The 22,757-nt window shown below is 39.2% G+C and overlaps 2 protein-coding genes across 22 annotated transcripts in view; one reads left to right on the top strand and one right to left on the bottom strand.

Annotated features, from left to right (window-relative positions):
• Positions 1–5,058, top strand: part of Tm1 (tropomyosin 1) — a 55,029-nt gene extending 49,971 nt beyond the window's left edge. For 14 of the 20 annotated variants that reach the window (XM_076423531.1, XM_076423528.1, XM_076423533.1 and 11 more), the window contains one exon: positions 2,157–2,845. In XM_076423531.1, coding sequence (XP_076279646.1) covers positions 2,157–2,242 — 86 coding nt within the window. In that variant the 3' untranslated portion in view covers positions 2,243–2,845. The other 6 variants (XM_076423534.1, XM_076423525.1, XM_076423522.1 and 3 more) reach the window with 4 other exon arrangements.
• A 3,324-nt stretch (positions 5,059–8,382) lies between these two features.
• LOC143208773 (LIM and SH3 domain protein F42H10.3-like) overlaps positions 8,383–22,757 on the bottom strand; it is a 44,655-nt gene continuing 30,280 nt past the window's right edge. The window contains exons 3-6 of one of the 2 annotated variants that reach the window (XM_076423562.1): positions 17,060–17,331; positions 14,783–14,986; positions 12,912–13,054; positions 8,383–12,602 (exon numbers count right to left, since the gene is read on the bottom strand). In XM_076423562.1, coding sequence (XP_076279677.1) covers positions 12,423–12,602; positions 12,912–13,054; positions 14,783–14,986; positions 17,060–17,331 — 799 coding nt within the window. In that variant the 3' untranslated portion in view covers positions 8,383–12,422. The remainder of the gene's footprint in view (positions 12,603–12,911; positions 13,055–14,782; positions 14,987–17,059; positions 17,332–22,757) is intronic. The other variant, XM_076423563.1, reaches the window with a different exon arrangement.

The raw sequence follows: 22,757 nt of genomic DNA, 5'->3' as shown, positions 1-22,757 counted from the left end.
TTGGTTTACAGAACGGTGAAATTGATTTATAAAACAGTGAAATTGATTTGCAAAAGGGTCAAAATGTATCCCAATTTTTTTGTTAAACCAATTGATCCCATTTATTACAGGTTTCGCAGCACAATTCATTTGAGAGAGAGAGTGAAATTGATGTACAAAACGATGAAATTGATTTGCAAAAGGGTCAATATGCAACCCAATTGTTTTGTTAAACCAATCGACCCCATTTATTACAGGCTTTGCACCACAAATCATTTGAGAGAGAGAGAGTGAAATTGATTTGCAGAAGGGTTTATTAAGACTTTTCAAAAGGGTCAATTTGGAGTGCAAAACCTGTAATAAAGGGATCGATTGGCTTAACAAAAAAATTGAATGGATTAAAAAATAAAGTGCAATTGCAAAAGATAAGTTCATAGGAATTTTTTTCTATATTTTCTTAGAAGAAAGAGCAGTATAACTTATCCCAGTTTTCAGAACTACACCCTGTACAGTATACAATAGTTTTAATGATTTACTGGACGATGTTCGACGTTTTCAGAAGAATTTCACAGACCACCGATCGATCTGATTCATTTTAATCCCTGATCCTCGTTGACAGACTCGACTCAAACTCCCCTAAAATCCTCTTCACAAATTCGTCACAAGGCTTTATTCGAACACAGAGCTTACTAAAACGCTACGAAATCGAAACTACCGTTCACCAATCTGCACGATTCACGAGACAACCGGTGCAGACGATTACAAAAACGAATCGTGCGAGCACGCGCGAAAACGCTTTCGAATAACATTGCGAATACTTGCAGATGAAATGGTGGCTGAGAAGGAGAAATTCAAGGAGATCGGAGACGGCTTGGACCAGGCGTTCCAGGAGCTCTACGGCGTCTAACGAGCCAACTAACCGCAACCCTTCTAACGCTTCGATCAAATCATCACATATCAAACAAAACTATATCGATCATAACATTTTCATAGTCTCGCTTGCTCTTAACAATCTTAATCTGTAAGTTACTCGCGCTACGCTTTTTTTAACACGACTTCTCATCGACGCCTAACCGATTCATCCTCCACAGAGTCAAACAGCGGATCTTTATGCAAAATAAGAATTTTATACCTGAATTTCTTCGAAAATAACGTAACAGTATTTTGTAAATTCTTCTATAGTTTTTACTGTTTTAAATTGCACCTACTAATTTTTGCCATAAATGCATAAAATCCGCTGTCTACTTATCATACTGACAACCCTCTTCGATCAGCCATCTTTTTTTCGCGAACTTTTTTACATCTTGCCTTCTTGTGGGTGTACAAGGTATTTGTACACATTTTAAAAACGAATAACTTTTTCAAAATTGGACCCAAACAACTTGAGCTTTTTTTTGAGACGTTAGGATTAGTTTACTAATGTGTAAATAATTTTTTAAAAAATTGTTATTAGTCGCAATTGCGAAGGAAAAAGTAAAGGTTACGATTTTTAAATTTTTCATCTGTCCCTGTAATAAAAATGTCAAACATGTATTTTGTCAATCTAAGGAAGTTATTATACATGTACAAAGTGTCATTGACACCGGTTGACTACGTAAAATGTAAAAATCTTTGAATTTAGGGTTGCGATCCATTTAAATCGCGGATTCTTCCAATTTTTGCTATTTTCAATCAAATATATTTCAGAACAACCTTAATCGATTTCGATAAAACTTTGTACATGTATACATCTTATTTAGATTTACAAAATACATGTTTGAAATTTTATTACAGGTACAGAAGAAAAATTTAAAACATGTATTTTGCAAATCTAAGTAAATTTAAATGAATCTCAAATTCAGATAAATCTTTTGCTTCGCAATTTCGAGAACAATAATAATTTTTAAAAAATTATTCGCTTTTAAAATGTGTAAGAACACTTCCCACACCCACTGTACTTTATTCAAATCCATGGAACTATTTTTCTCGAATTTTTCAACCCACATCGGAGGCCCGAGTTTTTTACTTTTTCTAGCAAAGACAAGAAGTTCGTTTTTGCCCTAATTTTCATACTTCACGAGGTGCGGAGGACTAAACGAGTTCCTAGGACACAGACACACCTTAATCATAAGAACGAAATTTTTCTGGGCTTGTTTCTCTGGTATTCGATCATTAACGTCACCGTTTTTACCTTGCAGACGAGCTTGTACACGAGAAAGAAAAGTACAAATACATCTGCGACGATCTGGACCTGACTTTCACCGAATTGATCGAGAAGAATTAATCGATAGTCGGCGATCGAACGTGTCCACCGGCCGTCGAGGATCAATTGGCCGCCATCGCAAAAATAACGACCGGATACGATCATGGTCGTTTCACCGAGCCAACTCGCTTACGTGTAACTTTGTTATTGTACCCAACAACAGAAAAGAAAAAAAAGAAAGAAGGACTGCGTTTTACCGAAAAGAGAACCGAAAAAATACGCGATCAATCCGGGTCTTCTGTATTTTTTATTTATTCGGCGACGACTCTGGTTTGCGTTCTATGATTCGTTCGTTTTCGTTTATTTTTTCTTTTTTTGGTTTTTCCTGTTCTTTTTTTTTTTAATTAATCGACTCCCTCGATCTAGAATCGCAGTCACGGTTTGTGGATCCGTTGTTTTCGGTATTTTCTATGTTCTCTATCCCACGTGCTCGGTAAGTCAATCGCTTACGGGATTTTCGTACGGATATCGAAAGGAAGCGTCGATCCATGTAACCGGACACAGGCACAGGCTAATAAAGATTCAGCCCAGAAACGATAACTTTCTTCTATCAGCGGATTATCACCCGAAGATTATTGTCCAATCGACCAACAATTATCTTGCAATAAAAAGATCTGAGAATTACGTGATTGTTCATCTTCAAACACCTGAACTCGATCGCATCCCTCTCCGGATTCAACCCTCTGCACTTCGTTGCAAGTTGAAATATACACTCGATGGTAATAGTTACCATACTATTAAATGATTGCATAAGTTCGTGTGGCCAGTTTGAAAATAAAATTCAATGGTTAAATTTTAAAGAATACAAATTTATTCATCAATTATACATACAATAGTCACCATTCTTTTCTAATTGTAGAACATTTAACCATTTTAATGTAACCAATCTTTAAAATTTAACCATTGAGTTTTATTTTCAAATCGGGCACGAACTTATGCGATCATCTGATATATTTATTTATACAGTAAAGTCGCGATTTAGCTCCCCGAGGATCTCCACGATCACTGTCCCTTCGCCTACAGCAGTGTTTCCCAAACCGTGCGCCGCGAAATAATTAAAATTATGTCAAAAATGAATAAAATATGAAATAATGTTCTGAATATAAACCATTAAAATAATTGGCTACTAAAATATATACATATCTATAATAGGTGCGCCGCAATTTTTTCATTTGCTGTAAAGTGCGACGCAAGTAAAAAAGTTTGGGAAGCCCTGTCGTACAGTCATAAAGAAATAGTTTTCCTACACGATCTCTATCCCTGCTCAAATCCCTGAACTAATAGAGGAAATAAAAATTTATGAGCAATTTTGTCCAGATAAGAGAAAATAGTTGTTTCGAAGTGCTGAGGATTAGCTATTCAACAACACTAAACTAGTCTGTAAGAATGTGATTTACAAACGTTCTCCTATGGGGAAGTAAATATAGAAATGTAAGAAACCTACCTCGTTCGTAATTATTGAAAAGTTTCACTTATTAACGAACCCTACTAACGACGTCAATTTGTTCCTAGCTCCATTACTAATCTGACCTAAACACCTCTCTCTCTCTCTTTTTTACGACTGCCCTAAATAATAAAACTTATTATCTTGTGTAAACTTATTAGGAACTTTCACTAATTTTTTCTTAAGTTCTAATTATCTCGTAAAATATTTAAGAGGCAATTTTCATAAAGAATCGTTGTGTACTGTTCCTTTAAAAAATATAAAATTCTGTTCCGTAGCTTTAGTGTTACTGTTGTCCAGAGTTGTGTTGAGTTGCAATTGAATTGCTTCACTCCACTTACTCCGAACTTCGAGAAACCCCTTCGAAACCCAATTAACAAAAACATCTAACACCGTCCAAACTAATGCCAAATTCCCGCCCTTTTTGCATTGCAGATGTGGTGGTAAACGAGCGCTGTAAGTACAAAGCGATCGCCGACGAGATGGATCAGACGTTCGCCGATCTTGCCGGATATTAGCAGCCTTCAAGCAGCATCTGTCTCTCTCGAGAAAATAACGGGGGCGTAAAATACGTGCATACACACGTAAACACAATACACAAACACACACTTATAATTGCGGATACCTAGACAACAAAGAGAAAAAGAAAACGGACGAAAAAAAAAGATATATCTAATTATACGAAAGAACCATGTTACGATAAAAGAGAGACACTGCCAGCACGCGGACCTTTCAACGCACGCGCGACGCCCGAAAATGAAAAATATTCTTCATCCTCAAAGACAAGAAACAAAAGGACGCCTGGCGTCTCCCAAGTGACACCTGCACAGCGAGATGGATCGCCGAATTTGTCGATCTGGAATTAAGTCTTGAAGATTTTTTAGCAGTCCAAGATAATTCTATTTCATTGTTTGGTGATTGAAATTTTTAATGGTACTCTTGTAATCTTTTGTTGTCGAACAACATTAACGTGTTGTGTCTGGAGTTGCATTTAGATTCAAAGATTGAGCATTCCATGATAGTTCCATTTTTAGATTTGATATCTTGGGACATGATTTTTAATATCTATTCTCTTAGATTCTTTATTTCTAACTTTTACACTCGGTTAGAGTATCTCGAGAATTGATTTAGGTATTTAGGAGTTAGCTGAGTTTCAGACTGAAGTCCTTCCGTTTCTTCGACAAAGACTGCATTGTTAATTTATGCATTGTTAAAGCAGTAATGAGTTTCTGAAAAATTACTTACCTTTACCGAAATGGTCTTGTAGCTTTTGTCAAGAGAATTCCGTTCTTCCTTTATTTTATAAAGACTTGTACCACGAACATAAAGAGTGACTGCAAAATCATATTGACTATTAAAAGTGGCATGTTGTCTCTGTCAGTATTTTCTTCTACATCGATTTCTCTCATTATGTGAACTACACACTCCTCTCTCACTTAATGACATTTTCATTGTAAACGATAGCTTGACACGTTCACAATCCCTTGTCTCATACTTACACGATGATTTAGAGTATAATTTTAATATGCAGTGGGTGTAGAAAGTATTCGTATACATTTTAAAAACAAGCCAAATCGAGTTAACTTCAAAGCCTGTTTAAAATTTGTAGAATAGAATAGTGTAAGCGACTTACTCTATTTACCTACCCTTTGTAATTTACCGACCCTCTGCACTCAAATGAAACGTGATTTTATTTGTACATATTTGGTTCTTCCTACATTTATTTAAGTCGTATTTTTTAGTTAAAAGCAAATACAAGTTCCACAAATATAAAATATAACAAAGTTTGAGAGCTATATTTAATATAATGAGTAAACAAAGTTGTTTAAAATCAGTAGCAATCAAGAAACTGTCCTTTGAAATTTCTACCGAGCACTAAAAGCGATGAAAATGTTTTAGCTTATAAAAATTACTTGACTATCGATTTTAATTTTTTCCCATTTTTATTACAATATATGCTTGAATAAAGAAATCGATCGAAAGAATCTCCATGCAAGCAACTTCATAATTCCAATCATTCTGAAATTAAAAATATAAAACCGGTCATTTGACCGACAGTGGTAGGTTTATTGTTAAAATAGTACGGAATTGTGGGCAACAAAATTGAAAAATAATTCGGAGTGCAAAGGGTTAAGAGAAGACTTGTCATCTTTAGAAGAATCATTGACTTTTTTTGGTGCTTAGGACTGTGAACGTGTTGAGGACAGTGAACCTACCTGTTCACATTTCGTCGAACAAAGGTTCTATCTGAATCGATTAAGATTCATCGCTGTGTAGGCAAGCCCTGTTGCATTTCACCCCTAATCGCCCAAGGTTCCACGCTCGCCACCGAGTTGATCGTTCAGTATAGCTTGCCACCGCACCATTAACTATGTCGTCGTCACGTACCTGCGCCATCAGTTCTCGCCCTGATAAAACGGCTTTACTTCGTGCCAAGAAAATCCCGCCAGCCTCCGTGCGCCGGGAGTAAGGGTTTAACCGATGTCCATATCGTCACGAAACGAGACTCTCCAATTAGCGAATACTTAGGAATGATAATCGAAGGAAGTCTGATAGCGCCGCGACAAACTGGAAAGTCGAGTTGCTAGAAATTCGTCTCGGAGAATCGCGTTCCATCGAGGAAGAAAGGTAAATGTCAACGAGCAACACTCGTGGGTTTCATCGGTGCGATCGAGGAACGCGATCCATCGATCATATCAGCCGTGTATTTTGGCGTTTAAGTTCGCTGTTGCATCTCGATCCCTAGACTGCGAATCTTATTTCTGCAAAATTCAAATATTGTAGGTTTTGCGCTCCGAATTCAACATTTTTGCAAATCAATTTCACCCGTTAAGAATATCTAAGATTAATTATTTATTTATTTCGATTAAATGATATAGTCTTCCCTAGTAGTAACACTATTCGTATAGACGAAATTCACACTATGCGAGGGAAGGCTTTATATTTATTTAGAGACGCGTGAACATAATTCATTTTTAAAATGCATTAATCAGAAAATGGCTACAATGAATATACATATCTACACGCAGTTTTCATACATTAAAAAGTTAATGTATTGGTAGTTACTTTTAAATATGTATATTTTCAATTTCTTTTGCAAAAGATTGAAAATTGATTTGCAAAAGATTGAAATTGATTTGCAAACGGGTGAAATCAATTTGCAAAACCTGTACAAATTCTCTGCGTCGATTGCAAGAAGCGGAAAGAAATAAACTTCAATCATTCCAACGAGCTGCATCGGTACTAATTTCTCTAATTGTTTTTGCAATAAAATCCGCAGTCTTTCGATCATGCACGTGTCGTCGTTCCACGCTTGCTTCATGTCGCCAAAACATTATATTTCGCGAAGAAAAATTTTTGAATGCTTCAGATTCTGTTGTCTATCGATCGAGGCGTTGATTTCTAGGTTGCTTTATTACAAATTGATATGGCGGAATTAAAATGAGAGTTTTCACTTTAGATTTCTTGTTAGCTGAATTTTTCGATATCCAGACGCGTCACCGACGATTGCTAATCGCGACCAGCTGTGCAACAGAATTGGGCATCTCGGATTTTGTAATCTTTCGCTTCTTTTGATTGTTCATTAGATGAAACTAATCGTGGGAAACATTCGTTTCTTTGCCCAAATCTGTTCCACGCAGCTCGGAGTCGAAAACGCGCACCGATCGCTGCGACTTCAGTTTTATACAACATTAACCCGTCTATACTGTACTTATATCACTTTCAATAAATCTGCATTTTTTATACCTGAATGCTGATCCTGTCCATTGCTGTTTCTGCTGCGTTGCGAAGTGCTCATTCGGTGTGCTGCTTCTTCTTCTATTCCCTAACATTTTGCATTGTCATTGTTCAGAGCCTGATTTCACGCAATAATGTTTAAAAAGATTCTCCTGTTCCAAAAAGTATCATTTCAATTATTAAAAATTTGCCAGCTGTACATACACCTTTATGTTAAATTATTAGACAGTGGATTTTATGCATTTATAGCAAAAATGAGTAGGTGTAATTTAGAACTGTAAACAAAAAAGATAATTTATTCATGCAAAATGAAAAATATTGGATATTCATTACAGCAGCAAATGATTCGTGCCGCTTTTCCCATAAGACGCAATGTTAATTCCGGCACGAATTATTTGCTCTTCCTAAACGTCCGTACAGCGCCATTTCATGCAGCGGCAAAACGCTCAAACTGTTAGCCAAATTTAGTTCCGAATCTACCGCAAGATGGCGCTGTTATCGACTCTGTCGGTAACATTTGGCTAACAGTTTGAGCGTTTTGCCGCTGCATGAAATAGCGCTGTACGGACGTTTAGGAAGAGCAAATAATTCGTGCCGGAATTTGCATTGCGTCTTATGGGGCTAGCGGCAGGAATCATTTGCTGCTGTAATGAATATCCAATACTCTTGATTTTTCATCAATAAATGTAAATATAATGTGTCAGGGAATGAAAAATAACCAATTAATTTCTGGCAGAATTTACTGAAAGTATTACGGTTAGAAATTATTTACAGATATTTATGCAAGCTCCACGAATGTTGTAATACACGTGTATGTACGGCAGAATCCAGGACTGAGCTTCTTCCATCTGCCCGCCCAAAACCGAGCATTTTGCTTACTGGGTAGACTTTTCTGTTTAATTATACATAAAAACAATGTTCGAATGTTCGAATGGATAAAATCGGGAAGGATGTGAGATCGATAATGAGTGTCGACACGTTTACATAACATATTCATTGTTTATGATCTCGTTTCATAATATAATATTATCTGCTTTAAACAACACTAATATATATATCTATATATATATTTCTGTATGTTTCTCAATCATAATCGTAGACCGTCTCGTCGGCGTTCTATTAATTACAAAAAAGAAAGAAAAAGGAAAGTATCGCTAACACGTTTCCAAAAATATGAATACATATATCTCTCTGTCTCTGCTCGCTGTATCACGAAGTATCGAACGACGGTCCCATGAATGCGCTCGTTTAACAACATTTGCTGATCATCCGATCCATTTCTCTGGTCGTTTTACAATTTTATCTAAAACCTCCTATTCTCAGGTAAGAAATCCATGCGATTAACGTTTCTCGAGGGCTGGCGAATTTTCATAGAGAAACTTGAAACAGTCAGTTTAGGAAAGAAGAGAAAGAAGAAAGAAAGAATCTCCACGATGGCGGTAGGAAACTCTTCGTTGACGAAGGACGCTCCTCGATCTTTTACAATTATTATCTGTACATCAACTGGACGTTAGGCGAGTAGAAAACTATTCTATGAAGATCGAGACCATCGCGGAGATCGCTCTCGTATTTAATATTTAATCTGGATCCTATTATGCGGAAACTTGTTCCAGAAAGCGATCGAATCCTTTCGGCTCTGTTTTTTGTTCGAATAAGAAATTGTACAAAATAATTTACAGATCATTTATCACATAATTTACTATGTAAATTTATTTATATCAAGTTGTATAAAGTTAAATTTATTTATATCATTCAGTTCTTCCGTTTTTGTTCGAACAATATGCAAACGTAAAATTTCGTTGCAGAATTTCCTGTAGACATTGTTCGCCACCATCAAGATGGCGTCATCTGTTAGCATGAGCTCCGGTGATTTCAATGCTAGGTCAAGCGTCGTCGTCAAGTCTAACATTTTTATAGTTTATTTGAATTATCGTTCATCAACGTCCAAATATTTTTAATAACAATATTTTAAACACGTTGTTCGTATAAAATTAAGGCACATACGATGACAACAATGATCGTGACTTAATCTTCAAAAGAATCTGATGGATAGACTGCGGATCTTTATGCAGAAGAAAAACTTTCTACCTGAATTGCAACAAGCTGGGATGAAATAAATATTTAGTTTCGTGTCGAATATGTTTCATGGGTTGAAAATAATATGGTAGTATATTTAAATTCAATTATTTTGTAGTATATTTAAATTCAATTATTTTGTAATATATTTAAATTTAAATAAAAGTAGTGAAGTAGTAGTATAAAAGTAGTAGAGTATATTTCAATTGAATTAAATTCTTCAAATTTCTTTACTATCAGAAATTAGACCGATTTTTATCGCAAACGCATAAAAAGCCGCAGTCCACTTATTCAGGGTGTGCGAAATTGCTTTGCCCCGAACAATAGCAAGTTAAATCGAACAGATCACAGTGAAAGTATCCGAAAAACAGGACACTGTATCTCCAATATCTCTATCCAGAGCCGAAACGATTTTAGAAAGCCGAAGAAGCGTACCTCGCGTGATAAAACTGCACAGCTATTAAGGTAAATGCTGGTTAATGTCGTTAATTAATTAATCAGAACAGCGGTAATCAAGTTTCCAACGGTCGTTACTTTCCTCCGTAGTTCGTCGTCGAACAGGCAAAAATTGTAACGAAACAACTCTCGTATCAACAATAACATCATTTAACAAGCTCACATAACAAGCTTATTTCGTTAACCTAACTAGATTTCACTTTCAAAAAATATAGTCCTATGTAAAAAGAGAGAGAATTCGGGACAAGTAGAAAGAGAAAGAATAGAAAGAACGATGATACAGGTTTTTACACTCGCGGGCCACATATAATCAACAAACGGATGCGTTTCTTTCCTCATTCGATCTGGATAAATCCTGGATCGTTTCTAGTTAGGGATCTACGTATATAAGGCACATTCGTTCCTTCTCGATCACAATGAACGGTGCGACGCAGCGCAGCCTGCGCCATTTCCTTGTTAAAAAGTTGACACGTTCGAATATTGTCGGTCCCTCCGATAAATAATAATTGTTTGAACGTTAACAATATTCCGTGGACGGTTCACGAACAATTGGCAACGTTCCCACGACAATGGACAGAGACTGATGGGCGAAAATCATCGAGGATCATCGACGATATCTATGCGCGTAAGAAATTCTGCGTCCGTCTCGCGATTTCGTGTTCTTAACCCTTGAGCGAACTATACACATCGATACAGTATGCAATTTTGAAATCATCTAGCAGATAGGCTTTAAAACATTACAGGAGTATTTGTAAAACCTTGAAGGTGACCTTGACAAGTCATGAAAAGAAGGAATTGACAAAAACTTCCCTATAATCACGTACAACTCTCTTGAAACCATACTACATCTGATAAAAACATTTTCGTTCGAACTGCTAATAACTACACTGCGGATCTTTATGCATTTATGAAGAAATTTTGGTTGAGTGAAAAATTTAAGAATATCGTGATGTTGTTTTTAGTGTAACAAAGTCATTAAGGGACGAAATCAATTTTGATTTTATTCCTGCTTACCGCAATCAATGCAGAACATTTTTATTGTGCATAAAGATCCGCAGTCTCCCTGTAGAAAAATACTAAAAATCAAGGTAAAAACAATTTTAAATGAGTTAGCCTTCCAAATTCATTTTCAGAAGTTCGCTGGAGGGTTGAAAAATCGAAACGGGACCAGAACGACAACAACGGTGTAGGATAAAAGAAAAACAGATAAAAAGAGTAGAATCCTCGAAGCAGCGGAATGATCTCAACAAAGCTCGCAATGAGTAGCGGCTACAATAAAAACAATGGTGTTTCGTCTGGTTCCTCGTGTAGTTCGTGGAAGGCACTTTTCCGAGGTGTTTCAGGCGAATGCGTAATTGGTCCCATACGTGGAATAGCTCCCCCAATCGGCGACTTGAATGCGAGCACTCGGTTGCCCAGAGAAAGAGAGAAAGAGTACTGGAGAACGATCGATTCTTTGTATCGCGATGAAACAGTTTCGATCCCCGAGTCCTTCAAAACACTCTCCAAAAATGAAGATCGACGATTTCGAATTAAAACAACGGACGGGATGGATCGAGACAACCCAGGTTCTCGATTCATCGATCTGGGACTGAATTCGCAGATCTCTCAGCTTTGGATCTTCACGTGAAGAGATCTCTACAACCAGTCTTACACCATTTAATTCGCAAACCTCTGTTCGCAGAATTCTGAATCGTGGGTCTTTTCGCGAAGAGATCTCTGCAACCGGTCTAGGACTATTCAATTCGCAGATCTCTCGGCTTTAGATCTGTCACGCGAGAGGTCTCTGCGACTGGTCTAGAACTATTGAGTTCGCAGATCTCTCGGTTTTGGATCTCTTCGCGAAGAAATCCCTGCGACTGGTTTCATACTATTTAATTCGCACACCTCTGAATTGTAAATATTCCCGCGACGAGATCTTTACAATGGTTTGGTACGATTTAAATCGCAGACCTCTTTTCGCAGATCTCTAAATTACAGATATTTCCGCGAAGAGATCTCCGCAACCGGTCTAGGTCTATTCAATTCGCAGATCTCTCGGCTTTGGATCTGTCACGCGAGATCTCTGCGACTGGTCCAGAAATATTGGTTTCGCAGATCTCTCGGTTATGGATCTTCTCGCGTAAAGATCTCTGGTACCATTTAATTCGCAGATTTATCGGTCGTGAATCTTTTCGCGAGGAGATCCCTGCGAGTCCCGCGCCTGAAAACGCAGTTAGGCGACCGCGATCGCGGAGATTCGAGCGATCGTCGAGCAACGGGAAGGAAGACGCGTCGATCGGCGCGCGGCTTCCGTCGTCTTTTCTGATCATCGTCTTCCTTTTGGCAGAGCCTTCACCCTGTGCACCCTGTTCACTGTCCGTCTATGCGCGGTTCACGCGCGCGCCACTTTTGTCGTTCGCTCGGGTTTCATTTTTCTTTTGTTGCTCTTCTTTTGTTGATGAGGACACGTAACACTCGAAGGATGATTTTCCTTCTTTGATTCGTTTAGATCTGAGCCGGCTCGACGTAGTTCGCTGGCAGCATACCGTGGCGACCCGTGCGCTGCACCAGACCGGTCATCCAGCCCTCGTCGATGGCCGTGCAGTTCACGATCAGATCACCGTCGCAGAAGCTCACCTCGTCAAGGTCCTGGGCCTCGTAGTCGTACATCGCTCGGTACACTCGCTGGAACACGGAATTTGTTAATACTCCATCAAATCATTCTATAAAAAATATTAGGCTGCTCTTTTCTTTGTGTAACAATTGCATTTTCCTACGTTATCAAGTAGTTCAAATGTTACGAGCGTTTAAAGTTGAGCGATTCACAGCGTTTTGGCAAATGAGAGCGCTGCCTAAACTTTAAACACTCATAACTTCTGAACCATTGCTCCTCCAGAATCGAAACTTGGATTTCTCACATTTTCTAGCTCAAATGTGCTGGACAACATAGGAAAATGGTTATACAAGGAAAAATTTACCCGTTCGTTAACTTACCCCGACGTTGGCGGGTGGAGGTGGCGGCGGTTGATGTTGTGGAACATGGTTGTTGTTCGTGGCGGGCGTCAGCGATCCATAGTACTCGTTCAGAGGGTCTATGTCCGCAACGGAGCCGATCTTTCTGGTTGGTGGATTCGTCACTAGAACGAGTTCCTTGATCATTTACCGAGCATACCCATCAACCAACATAATCTCGTTGATAATCATCCACGGAAACCAACAACCGACAGTGAAACCAGCCGAGAATCTCATGTTAACAGGCTCGAAAACGGTGTCGAACCACTCACTGTTCCCTGTACGTACTGTGCAACGAAAACGGTGAACAAACACGCCGCGAAAGCGGTGAGTGCGCAACAAGTTAATGAAAATATGAAGGATACTTTTGCACGAAAACGAGAGAAATTTGTACTGTCCGGACCAGCCACCGTTAACCACAGAAATATGTACTCTCTTGAAATATTCGGACGCTCTCGAAAAACCGATAACTTTTTTAATATTGGATTGTACGATTTGAACTTTCTCGAGAAGTTGGAGCAATTAGTTTACTGCGTGATTGGAAATGAAATTTTTTCAAAAATTGCAATTGCTCGGAATTTTAGAGGAAATACTAATAGTTGCGCTTTACAACTTTTTTATGTGGTTTATGTTTTTTAGTATGTGTTTAATGAGAAAATCAACAGACATTGAAAAATTTAAGAATCCTTAGATTTATTGCAGAATATTTATTGCGAATTTTCAGAATATGTTTAATCGATACAGATCTACGAAACGCGTTTTCTAAATTTTCTATACAAGCCCGCATAGTATTATCTCTGCAATTCCGAAAACTTGCAATTTTTCTGAAACATTTTGTTCACGTTGTGTAGCAAACCAATTGTCCATTATTTAAAAGGTTATCGTCTTTTTAAGAGCGTCCGAATATTAGTAGGAGTCGCTGTATATGAACTGTACACATACACAAGGAATGGAAAATAAAACAAAAAGAGAACTGACCGAATGCAACGAAACGAAACGAAATGAAACAGAGTGTGCACATGTACATTCGTGTATTAGAAACGCAACATCCAAACGATAGGCGTTCGAGAGACCCGGTGTGCATTGTCCGCGGGAGAAGGTATATAATTGACGTTACAATAGAAGCGACCCAAACCGTATCCACCTATTCGAACTAATCCAATTAAAAGCCGATCTATTGAAACTAACTGCTACCGGTTGCGCAACCAATGGCCAACCCATATGGCCACTCACGGAATAGGGCCAGCAACGATACACACCGCTCGACTATTGTTTCACTCGATGTTCCATTTACCGCGATAAACATGTCTGAACAAATTTAATTTTATTATTTTTTTGTTTTACATCGCATTAAATTAACTTCTATGGTAATTTCCATTTTGTTTTCGAAAGGCTCGTTTCAACGAATTCTATAAAATTTGTAGTATGTACTGGGAAAAATTCAACCTGATATAAGGGATGAATCAAGATTTAACATTCGGCATATTCATCAAGAAAATCAAAGAGTCCTGAGAAGATCGACTTCCTAGTTTCTTGGTCCAATGTCCATATTTTATTTGGAATAGGGCCAGCAATGATACACACCGTTCGACTATTGTTTCACTCGGCGTTCCATTTACCGCGATAAACATGTCCGAACAAATTTCATTTTGTTCGAAAGGCTCGTTTCAACAAATTCCATGAAACTTGTAGTACTGGGAAAAATTCAACCTGATATAAGGGATGAATCTAGATTTAAGATTCGGCATATTCATCAAGAAAATCAAAGAGTCCTGAGAAGATCGACGTCGAAGTTTCTTGGATCGATGTCCATATTTTGGGGATCTATCAACGCGTTATCGGCGAGAACTCACCTGGTCCCTTGTCGCTCGTATAGATCACAGTGGTAGCGGCTTGTCTGGCGGAATAAGGGCTGGGTCTGGCCTCGCTAAGGGGATCGTAATCAGCGATCCTACCTGGTGTCCTCTGCACCGGCGAGCCTGCGCTTCTCGCCGCCGGTGGATTCGCGTTCACACCTGTTGTAGGCGTGATCGTACCGTCCGTGTACTCTACGTACTCTAGATCCAACAAATCACAAGCTGCCGAATGATCTCGACGAACGAGCTACGCCGGGAACTAGACTCTATCTCGAGATCGCCAGGATCTACGCGCAGATAGCTCTTACAGTCTAACTAGCTTTCGATAGAGGTAGACAGTGTTGGTAGGCTACAGGTTTTGCACTCCGAACTCACCTTTCGCAAATTAAATACACCCTTTTGCAATCAATTAATTTCACCCCTTCGCAAATCAATTATACCCTTCTGAAAATCAATTTCACCCTTGATTGAGATTGATTTGCATAAGGTTGAATTCGGAGTGCAAAACTCATAGCTAGTGCAGGCGTATTCAAGCTGGAGCTCCTGGGAGCCAAGGTGGGCGTGGCGTGACACGCCTCCAAGCATGGCCACGCCCCTACAGAATAGATAGAGCGAATAGACTGTCCCGCGCAGACATGTCCAAGCGTGCACTCCGTGGGAACCAATCTGAATCTTTCTTAATTATGATTTTATAAATCATAATACCAATTTTTAGGACTATGGTCCAACATTCAACGTGTTAAGGCTTTAATTCTTCGTCTGGCTTGTGAACCAAGGCATTGCTTGGACATGTCCGTTCATATGTACATCTGGGGATCTAAAGTATCAGGCAGATTGAAGAAGAATTGTTTTTAAATAGATTACAGCGTGAAAGAGACTATCAGTATAGATCATTCTATGTTAGTTCACTGCATTCTCCGATCATACAGGACATAGATGTTTGCTTCAGATAAGCCGACAAGAAACGGTCTAGCATTAGTCGATAGCCGAGTGGAAAGTTCGATGATATTCGCCTCTCAAGGTTCAACTGTCCTCTAGTTAACCTCGCCACTTGGTAGCAGAGTGGGGGACGTCCTTGAGCAGTAAATATGTTCTACCCTCATCGCGATCTACAGATTCTATGTATCGGTCAGAATATGATAGAGAAAGGGAGGAGGAGGCGCACGTAACGACAGCGATTGCAACCTACTTTCTCGGTGCTAGTGTCGAAGATAAAACTATGTTCGAATTCCTCGCGTGTAGCAAGCGTCGGCGGTCATTAATTTGCCGGAGAAAAACTATGCGAAGCGCTGCAAAAATCGTGATACAAGGTAATTTCCTCGTTGGAAAAGTAGGCTCGCTTGTCTCGGTCAGTGTGATCCGTGAAAGTTGTTTCTTCGGGATTAAGATTTTAGACGTGTATAACAAATAACACCGTGCCCACCGTAACCAACCAGTCGTTCACTCTTGTTAGACAAATGTACCACAATTTTCACCACGGTTATGCTTACACGTTAACGCTACGCCGCGGTGAGCATGAAGTTTAGATCTCTAGACTGCTCAAATCATACTTTTTGGTTGCCCTTACCAGTGGCGCACCCAGGATGTAATCTTGGGGTGGGGGGCCGAGTTGAACCCAGCCCTAGGTTTTGGGTGATGACCTTTTTTTTAGCCAAAATATCTGTCAACGGTACCCAGGGCTATTCCGCGATTTTAATTTTGGAAGCTGAACATTTTTTTTGTTGGGGGAGGCTTGGCCCCCTGGCTCCCCCTGGATGCGCCACTGGCACTTACCCAAATCGAAATCGATATTCTTAAAAATCTCGATATTTCACCTAAATTTTATTAAATTTATTAACTTATTAAGTCAAATTAAATGTTTTATCAAATCTTATTTACTGTCATCAGCGTGTCGAACCACAAAATGTCTTTTCGCTCCGGTCTACTGATGAATTAAATCGTTCTATCAATGCGTTAGCTTGTGTAGACCTTTGCAGTCTAGAGACCTATCGAACGGTTCGACTAAGGAATCGATAAGTCGAATAAATCTCTACGGATACGTGTACCATCGAGAGCACGTTCAGCAACACATCGAGAATGTCTGAATGGTCCCGTTCACTCAGACCGTCGGAATGGATGCAAACATTGAAACGACAAAGAAGCGCGTTCACGGGGCAGAAAAAGAGAGAGAACATGCAGAATGGAAGAAAGAGAGGAACAGAAAGCCAGTTGGAGCAGAAAGAGAGGACAAGAAAAAGAAAGAGGTAGAGAGAGAAAGAGAGGAGCTTGACTCACCAATTTGTTCGCCATTCTCGCCGGTCATCGTCCTTTTCTGCTCCATGATCGCCTTCTTCTGGAGCTCACCGTGGTACGCGACGTTCGAGATGATCTTGCTGTTCTGCTTGATCCTCAGGGTCTCCGGGTCGTCCGCCACCTGGGTGAACTTACCCTTCGCCTTCTCGAACTCTGCGTGGTACTTCACGTTGCTCTGGATCTTCGTGTTCTCCGCGATACGCTTCAGCTCCGGCGTCTCTGCCATTGTCGTGGCTTTCGCCTTTGGTATGTGTCTGCAACGTCGCCAAACAAAATTATTATCAGTCACACGAACATCGTGCAAGGTAACCATCGTACCAGAATATGGGAAAATAGAAACATTATGGTACGAATGTTTTCTAACATTGGAAAGTGTTAAACTTGCAGAATTTCAAGAAAATTGTTAGGTGGTTCCAACTTCTTGCACCAATTGATACAATTTTTATTATACACAAAGAACCACAGTGATGAATTTTGTGTAAAAGTCAAAGAACTTTCGATAGAAACGAGATAGAGCGATGATTTTTATTAAATTAAAGCTGAAATATCGCAGAATATGGGAAAATAGAAACATTATTGTACGAATGTTTGTTAACCTTGGAAATCTGTGTTAAACTTGCAGAATTTCAAGAAAATTGTTAGGTGGTTCCAACTTCTTGCACCAATTTGTACAATTTTTATTATACGTAAAGAACCACAGTTCGCCGATGGATCTTTGAGCGAATGATTTCAATTTCCCGGAACAGCAGCGAGAGACGTTGACAAAGTCGAGCAACGTTGTTGAGTCTGTTATTGCACAGCGTTTCGATGATTCAATCCCGTTCAATTCAGTTCCTCCTCGTTCTACGCACTCTGCCGGACCGTTATCAAAGTAGTTCTGCAAAGGATGTGCGCGATAGGGAGCCAGCGTCATTGACCGCTTGTCGTTCTCGCTCGAAACACTTCATCCCGCCGATTTCCATATATTTTTCTTCGCGCAGGAAGTTGCCCGCTGAAAATATCTCCTGAATCGCATCGCGAGCGTGTTCGTTGCATCGGACCGATCGTAATCTCGATACGGGGTGCTCTTTCAGCCGTGGATTAGGCTCCAACATTATTGTGTTTAACGCGTCGGTGCACCGACGGATCGCGTCGGGATTCGATCGTTGCATCGTCTTGCTAATCGTACACAGAGTAGTCCACCTAAATTTCTCCTTTATTTTTGATAAGGCTAATGGCTACATTTAGGTGGGTCTTTGTGCAAAATAGAAATTGTCTGCATTTTAATCATTGTTTTTAAAGTGGAAACTTCTTTACACGCACCGCGTATTCAATTGCTGGGCAGTGAATGAGTCTGATCCGTCACGCTCCGAGGTGAAACGATATTCGGGTGAAATCGGAGCCGAGTCTATGCGAGCGAGCGAGAAAGTAATACGACAGTATTTTTAACACTAAACTTACCGAGCACTAACAGCGATTAACACTAAACCTACCATTGCCGGTCAAATGACTGGTTTTAAATTTTTCATCTTAGAATTATTGAAATTATGAAAATAAACTTCTTTATCCAAGCACATATTGTAATAAAAATTGCACAAAATTTAAATTAATAGAGCCTTGTAAGGTCGAACATTTTAAACGCTTTTAGTGCTCGGTAGGTTTAGCGTTAAAATGTTTTAACTTATAAAAATGACAAGGTTCTGTTTAATTAGATTTTGTTCAATTTTTATTCCAATATGTGATTAGATTAAACAAATTTATCGAATCAATAGCGAAAACCATGAAACCGGTCACTTGATCGGCAGTGGTTTAGTGTTAGAATGTCTAAATATTTTCACTAACAGCATTCTCGACAGGCAAATTAAAAGGCGTCTAGCGATTTTCAATAAAAACCAACCGAAAAAAGAGGAAAAATGATTGACCAGTAGCAAAGAAAGCACTCGCCGGACCGTGAAGTAGCCTACCAGGATCGCCGAGTCAATCTCTCGGACACAAAAGGTTAAACATTGAAACTGAATTATCATTCGATCGAATTGATAGATCTGGATCTAGAAATGCACCGTGAAACCTGGTGAAAGAAGCCTGACACAGACTCATTAATCTCGCTTAAGTCTCCGGGCTAACCGGTAGCTAATCATCGACACACTAAACGCATCGTCATTGCCAATCTCTCTGGCAATTAAATCCCTGCATCGCGAGCGTAATTCCGCTTTCTTAAACGCTTTGCACCGTGAATTCTAAACTACCCCTACTGTATCCGATCGACAGATTCATTTCCGTGTGTTCCGAGTTGCGGAACAAGTTGAAACACGGATTGATTTCGTTTTTCATAGGAGGAATTGTGCATTTAGCTGGCTGATTGAATAGGTGATTAAGTATAGTGATTTTTGCCATCGACAGATACAAAATTCATTTCCCGAATAATCACACAAAAATCAAGTCATTACATTGTCATCGACATATAAAAATTCATTTCTCCAGCAATCACACAAAAATCAAGATATAAAAATTCATTTCTTCAACAATCACACAAAAATCAAGTCACATTTTGCCATCGACATATAAAAATTCATTTTTCCAACATTCACACAAAAATCCCTGACATATAAAAATTCATTTCTCCAACAATCACACAAAAATCAAGTCCTTGAACTCCTCTAACCCTCTAAGTATCAGACTATACGCTAGACGAGCAGCGAAAGGATCGAATCTTAATTGAGGAATTAATTCGAATAATGAATTCCAGCTGGAAGGGATCGAGAATAAATATTTTCTAGACGATAAACCGCGATGGCGGACATGAGAAAATCTGTCTGTGGATTCAACGCGCGTGAAGAATTCGGTACGCGGGACCGTGAAAAAATTTTCCGCGAACAAGCCGCGAGGTATTTCTGTAATTATTGGTAATTCGTGCGCGGTCATTTTGATTCTCTGTAATTAAGTCCGAACGAAAAGGAAAGCGCAAGGACGGCCAGATGAGGAGGAGGAGGAGGTGGAGAAAAAGAAAAAGAAGAAGAAGAAGAGTGGAGAGGACAAGCGTGGAGCCGCGTCGCAATTAAAATCGCAAGCTTACTGATCGGCCGACGTTAATAAGCCAGGCCCGGGCCTGGATAGAAACGTTTTGCTGAACAAGCCGGCCGATTGAATCGATACTGGCTCGTATCGGGATCGAGATCGACGAACACGTGAGATCGACATGCGTGTCGGTGTATTTGGATTGCTATACCGTGGATATCGACGAGGTTATCTGCGCCGAGGGCCGATTCCGAACGTGACGCAACTAATTCCAATGAGAATCGTGCGAACGAGCAAAAATTGCCACTTTAAAATCCTCAATCTTGGTTAACACATTATCCACCGGCGATTATGTCACAATTTTTGAAAGTATGGTCCGTGACTAAGGATTTTTTAATAGAAACCACAATCACAAACTAACTGCTCAAAATACAAAACGTAATCTATAGACTGCAGATCTTTATGCAATTATGGCTTTTGAAAATTTCCAAAAATTGCTACGATATAAAATATGACAGAATTTAGTACGATTTTTATCTATTTCAGATATAAAAAGGCTACTACCACGGAAAATGAGCTTCTATTTTATTCCACTTTCTTAAAATTCATCTACAAAAATTGGAAATAATAATTTCGTTTTTAATTACTCTGTAAAAGGAGATTTTTAGGCTCCCTTTTTAGTACAGCACACAGTTATTGAAAAGGATTCCGGTAGATTAAGTGTCAATGCATAAAATTCTGAAGGAAAAAATGCAGTGTCAGATCTCGAATATTTACAATGGAAAAAGATCAGTGTAAAAATAAGTTCAACAGAACGAACAAGATTAGCTGCAAATTTCGATTGGAAATAATTGCGTCGGTGTATCGTGTGCAAAAATTGCCAGTTTAAAATTCTTGAACTCTGTAGAATCATTTCAATGCAATAATTTATGCATAAAATTCTGTAGAAAAGTGCAGCTTCAGATTTCGAATACTTTTCACGATAAAAACAGATCAGTGTAAAAGTAAGAGAATACAGAAGATTTGAGAATAAAGGATTAGCTGCAGGTTTCGATTGGAAACAATTTCTCCGGTGTACCGTGTGCAGTTCTATCGATTAAATGTCACGACGGGAGCGCATCGACGCTGCATCTCGTTGATGCAAGCCGGAATGTGATCCGAGAGGGAAAACCCGGTGACAGGAAGTGTTCTAAGCATGAAATGGTGGCACAATGTAGGGACGCCAACAACGGCAATGTTTCGCGGGCCGGTCCGGGTCGGGCCGGGCCGACAAAAGGCCCGAGGTGTACACCTATTATTCGTACACCGCGCAACAACGTGTTACGTAACGCCGCTGGCACAATTACCGGCTGGTAGACAACGTTATGGTTACCGTATATGGGAAACGAACTCGTGACACAAATCTCGATTACGCTTGTGTGCGACGGAGTAGCTCTCGCCTTACCTTCGCGTCTTCGAAGAGAGCGCACTGGGAGACAGATGGAAACGTACTCGCGATCCGTGCCGCGAATTCGAAACGCTAACACTCTTTATTGCCTTCTAGAAAATCGCGGATCAAGCCTCTTTCATCGTCAAGTTAAAAAACAATCGTGAAGCTCGTCGGAATTTAGTCCACGAAATTGAAGGACCGTAAAATCTGCTGTCTAATGTTTTTTAAATTACTTGCGTCCAAAATGATTTTTTAAATTACTTGCGTCCAAAATGATATTTTAAATTACTTGCGTCTAAAATGATTTTTAAATTGATTGCATCTAAACTGATTTTTTAAATTACTTGCGTCTAAAATGATTTTTAAACTGTTCGCATCTAAAATGATGCTTCAAATTACTTGCACCTACAATGATTTTTTGAATTACCTGTGTCTAAAATGATTTTTTAAATGAATTTTTTCAATCCGAGTCATCTCTTTTGTTTTAGAACAAAAGTCATGCAGTTTCATTATATTACGATATCCTAATTCGGCACGTTGCACGCGATGCAGTTGCATAAGACATGGAAAGATAGAACGCTCCAAAGGTCGTTGAGGTATAGAGTCACTCCAATAAATTATTACAGTAGACGCCACGAGAAAATTTTAATCTATACTGAATCTAAAGAATGAGCTAATGTGTGACTCACTGTATCTGCAACGACGTCTCTAGAATCTATAAAAATTCAATTTGCTTGAATAAATCGCAATGAAACTTGATTCAACAATTCAACTTAGAAGTGCATGCTTCCCATTGTCGAAAACGACCCTCGTGTCACTTCGACACAGATTTCCCGAAATTAGTTATACTGTCCTGTTATTTGTAGGTAAATTTACCCGAAACTTCGTGACTTTTATTTTTTTTAATGCGAAACACATGACTTATTTATCAATCTGAATAAAAAAACATCGAAAAATAACCGTCTACCTTGTTATTTCATCGATCTTTCAGCATTGTGTCACTTTTAAACCGAGAGACAGATGAAGGTTACAGTAAAGTCGCGATTTCTATCGCTGATGGCTTCACGATCACTCTCCCTTGGCTACCCATTCCACTGAGGGGCAACACCGCAGGGGCCGCGAAGCTCGAGCTGCCTCGGTCGCCGAGCACACACACACAGTATAAACATTCCGCGTAATCTGATCTCGGGTCGGGTATATCGTTGTGAACCACTACTAATCCAATTACAAAATTTCTTCATTTTTCATTATCTTTTT

This window comes from Lasioglossum baleicum, chromosome 5 (assembly GCF_051020765.1).
Source record: "Lasioglossum baleicum chromosome 5, iyLasBale1, whole genome shotgun sequence".
Classification (NCBI taxonomy): Eukaryota; Metazoa; Arthropoda; class Insecta; order Hymenoptera; family Halictidae; genus Lasioglossum; species Lasioglossum baleicum.
This window is presented reverse-complemented; position numbering and strand designations above follow the sequence as displayed.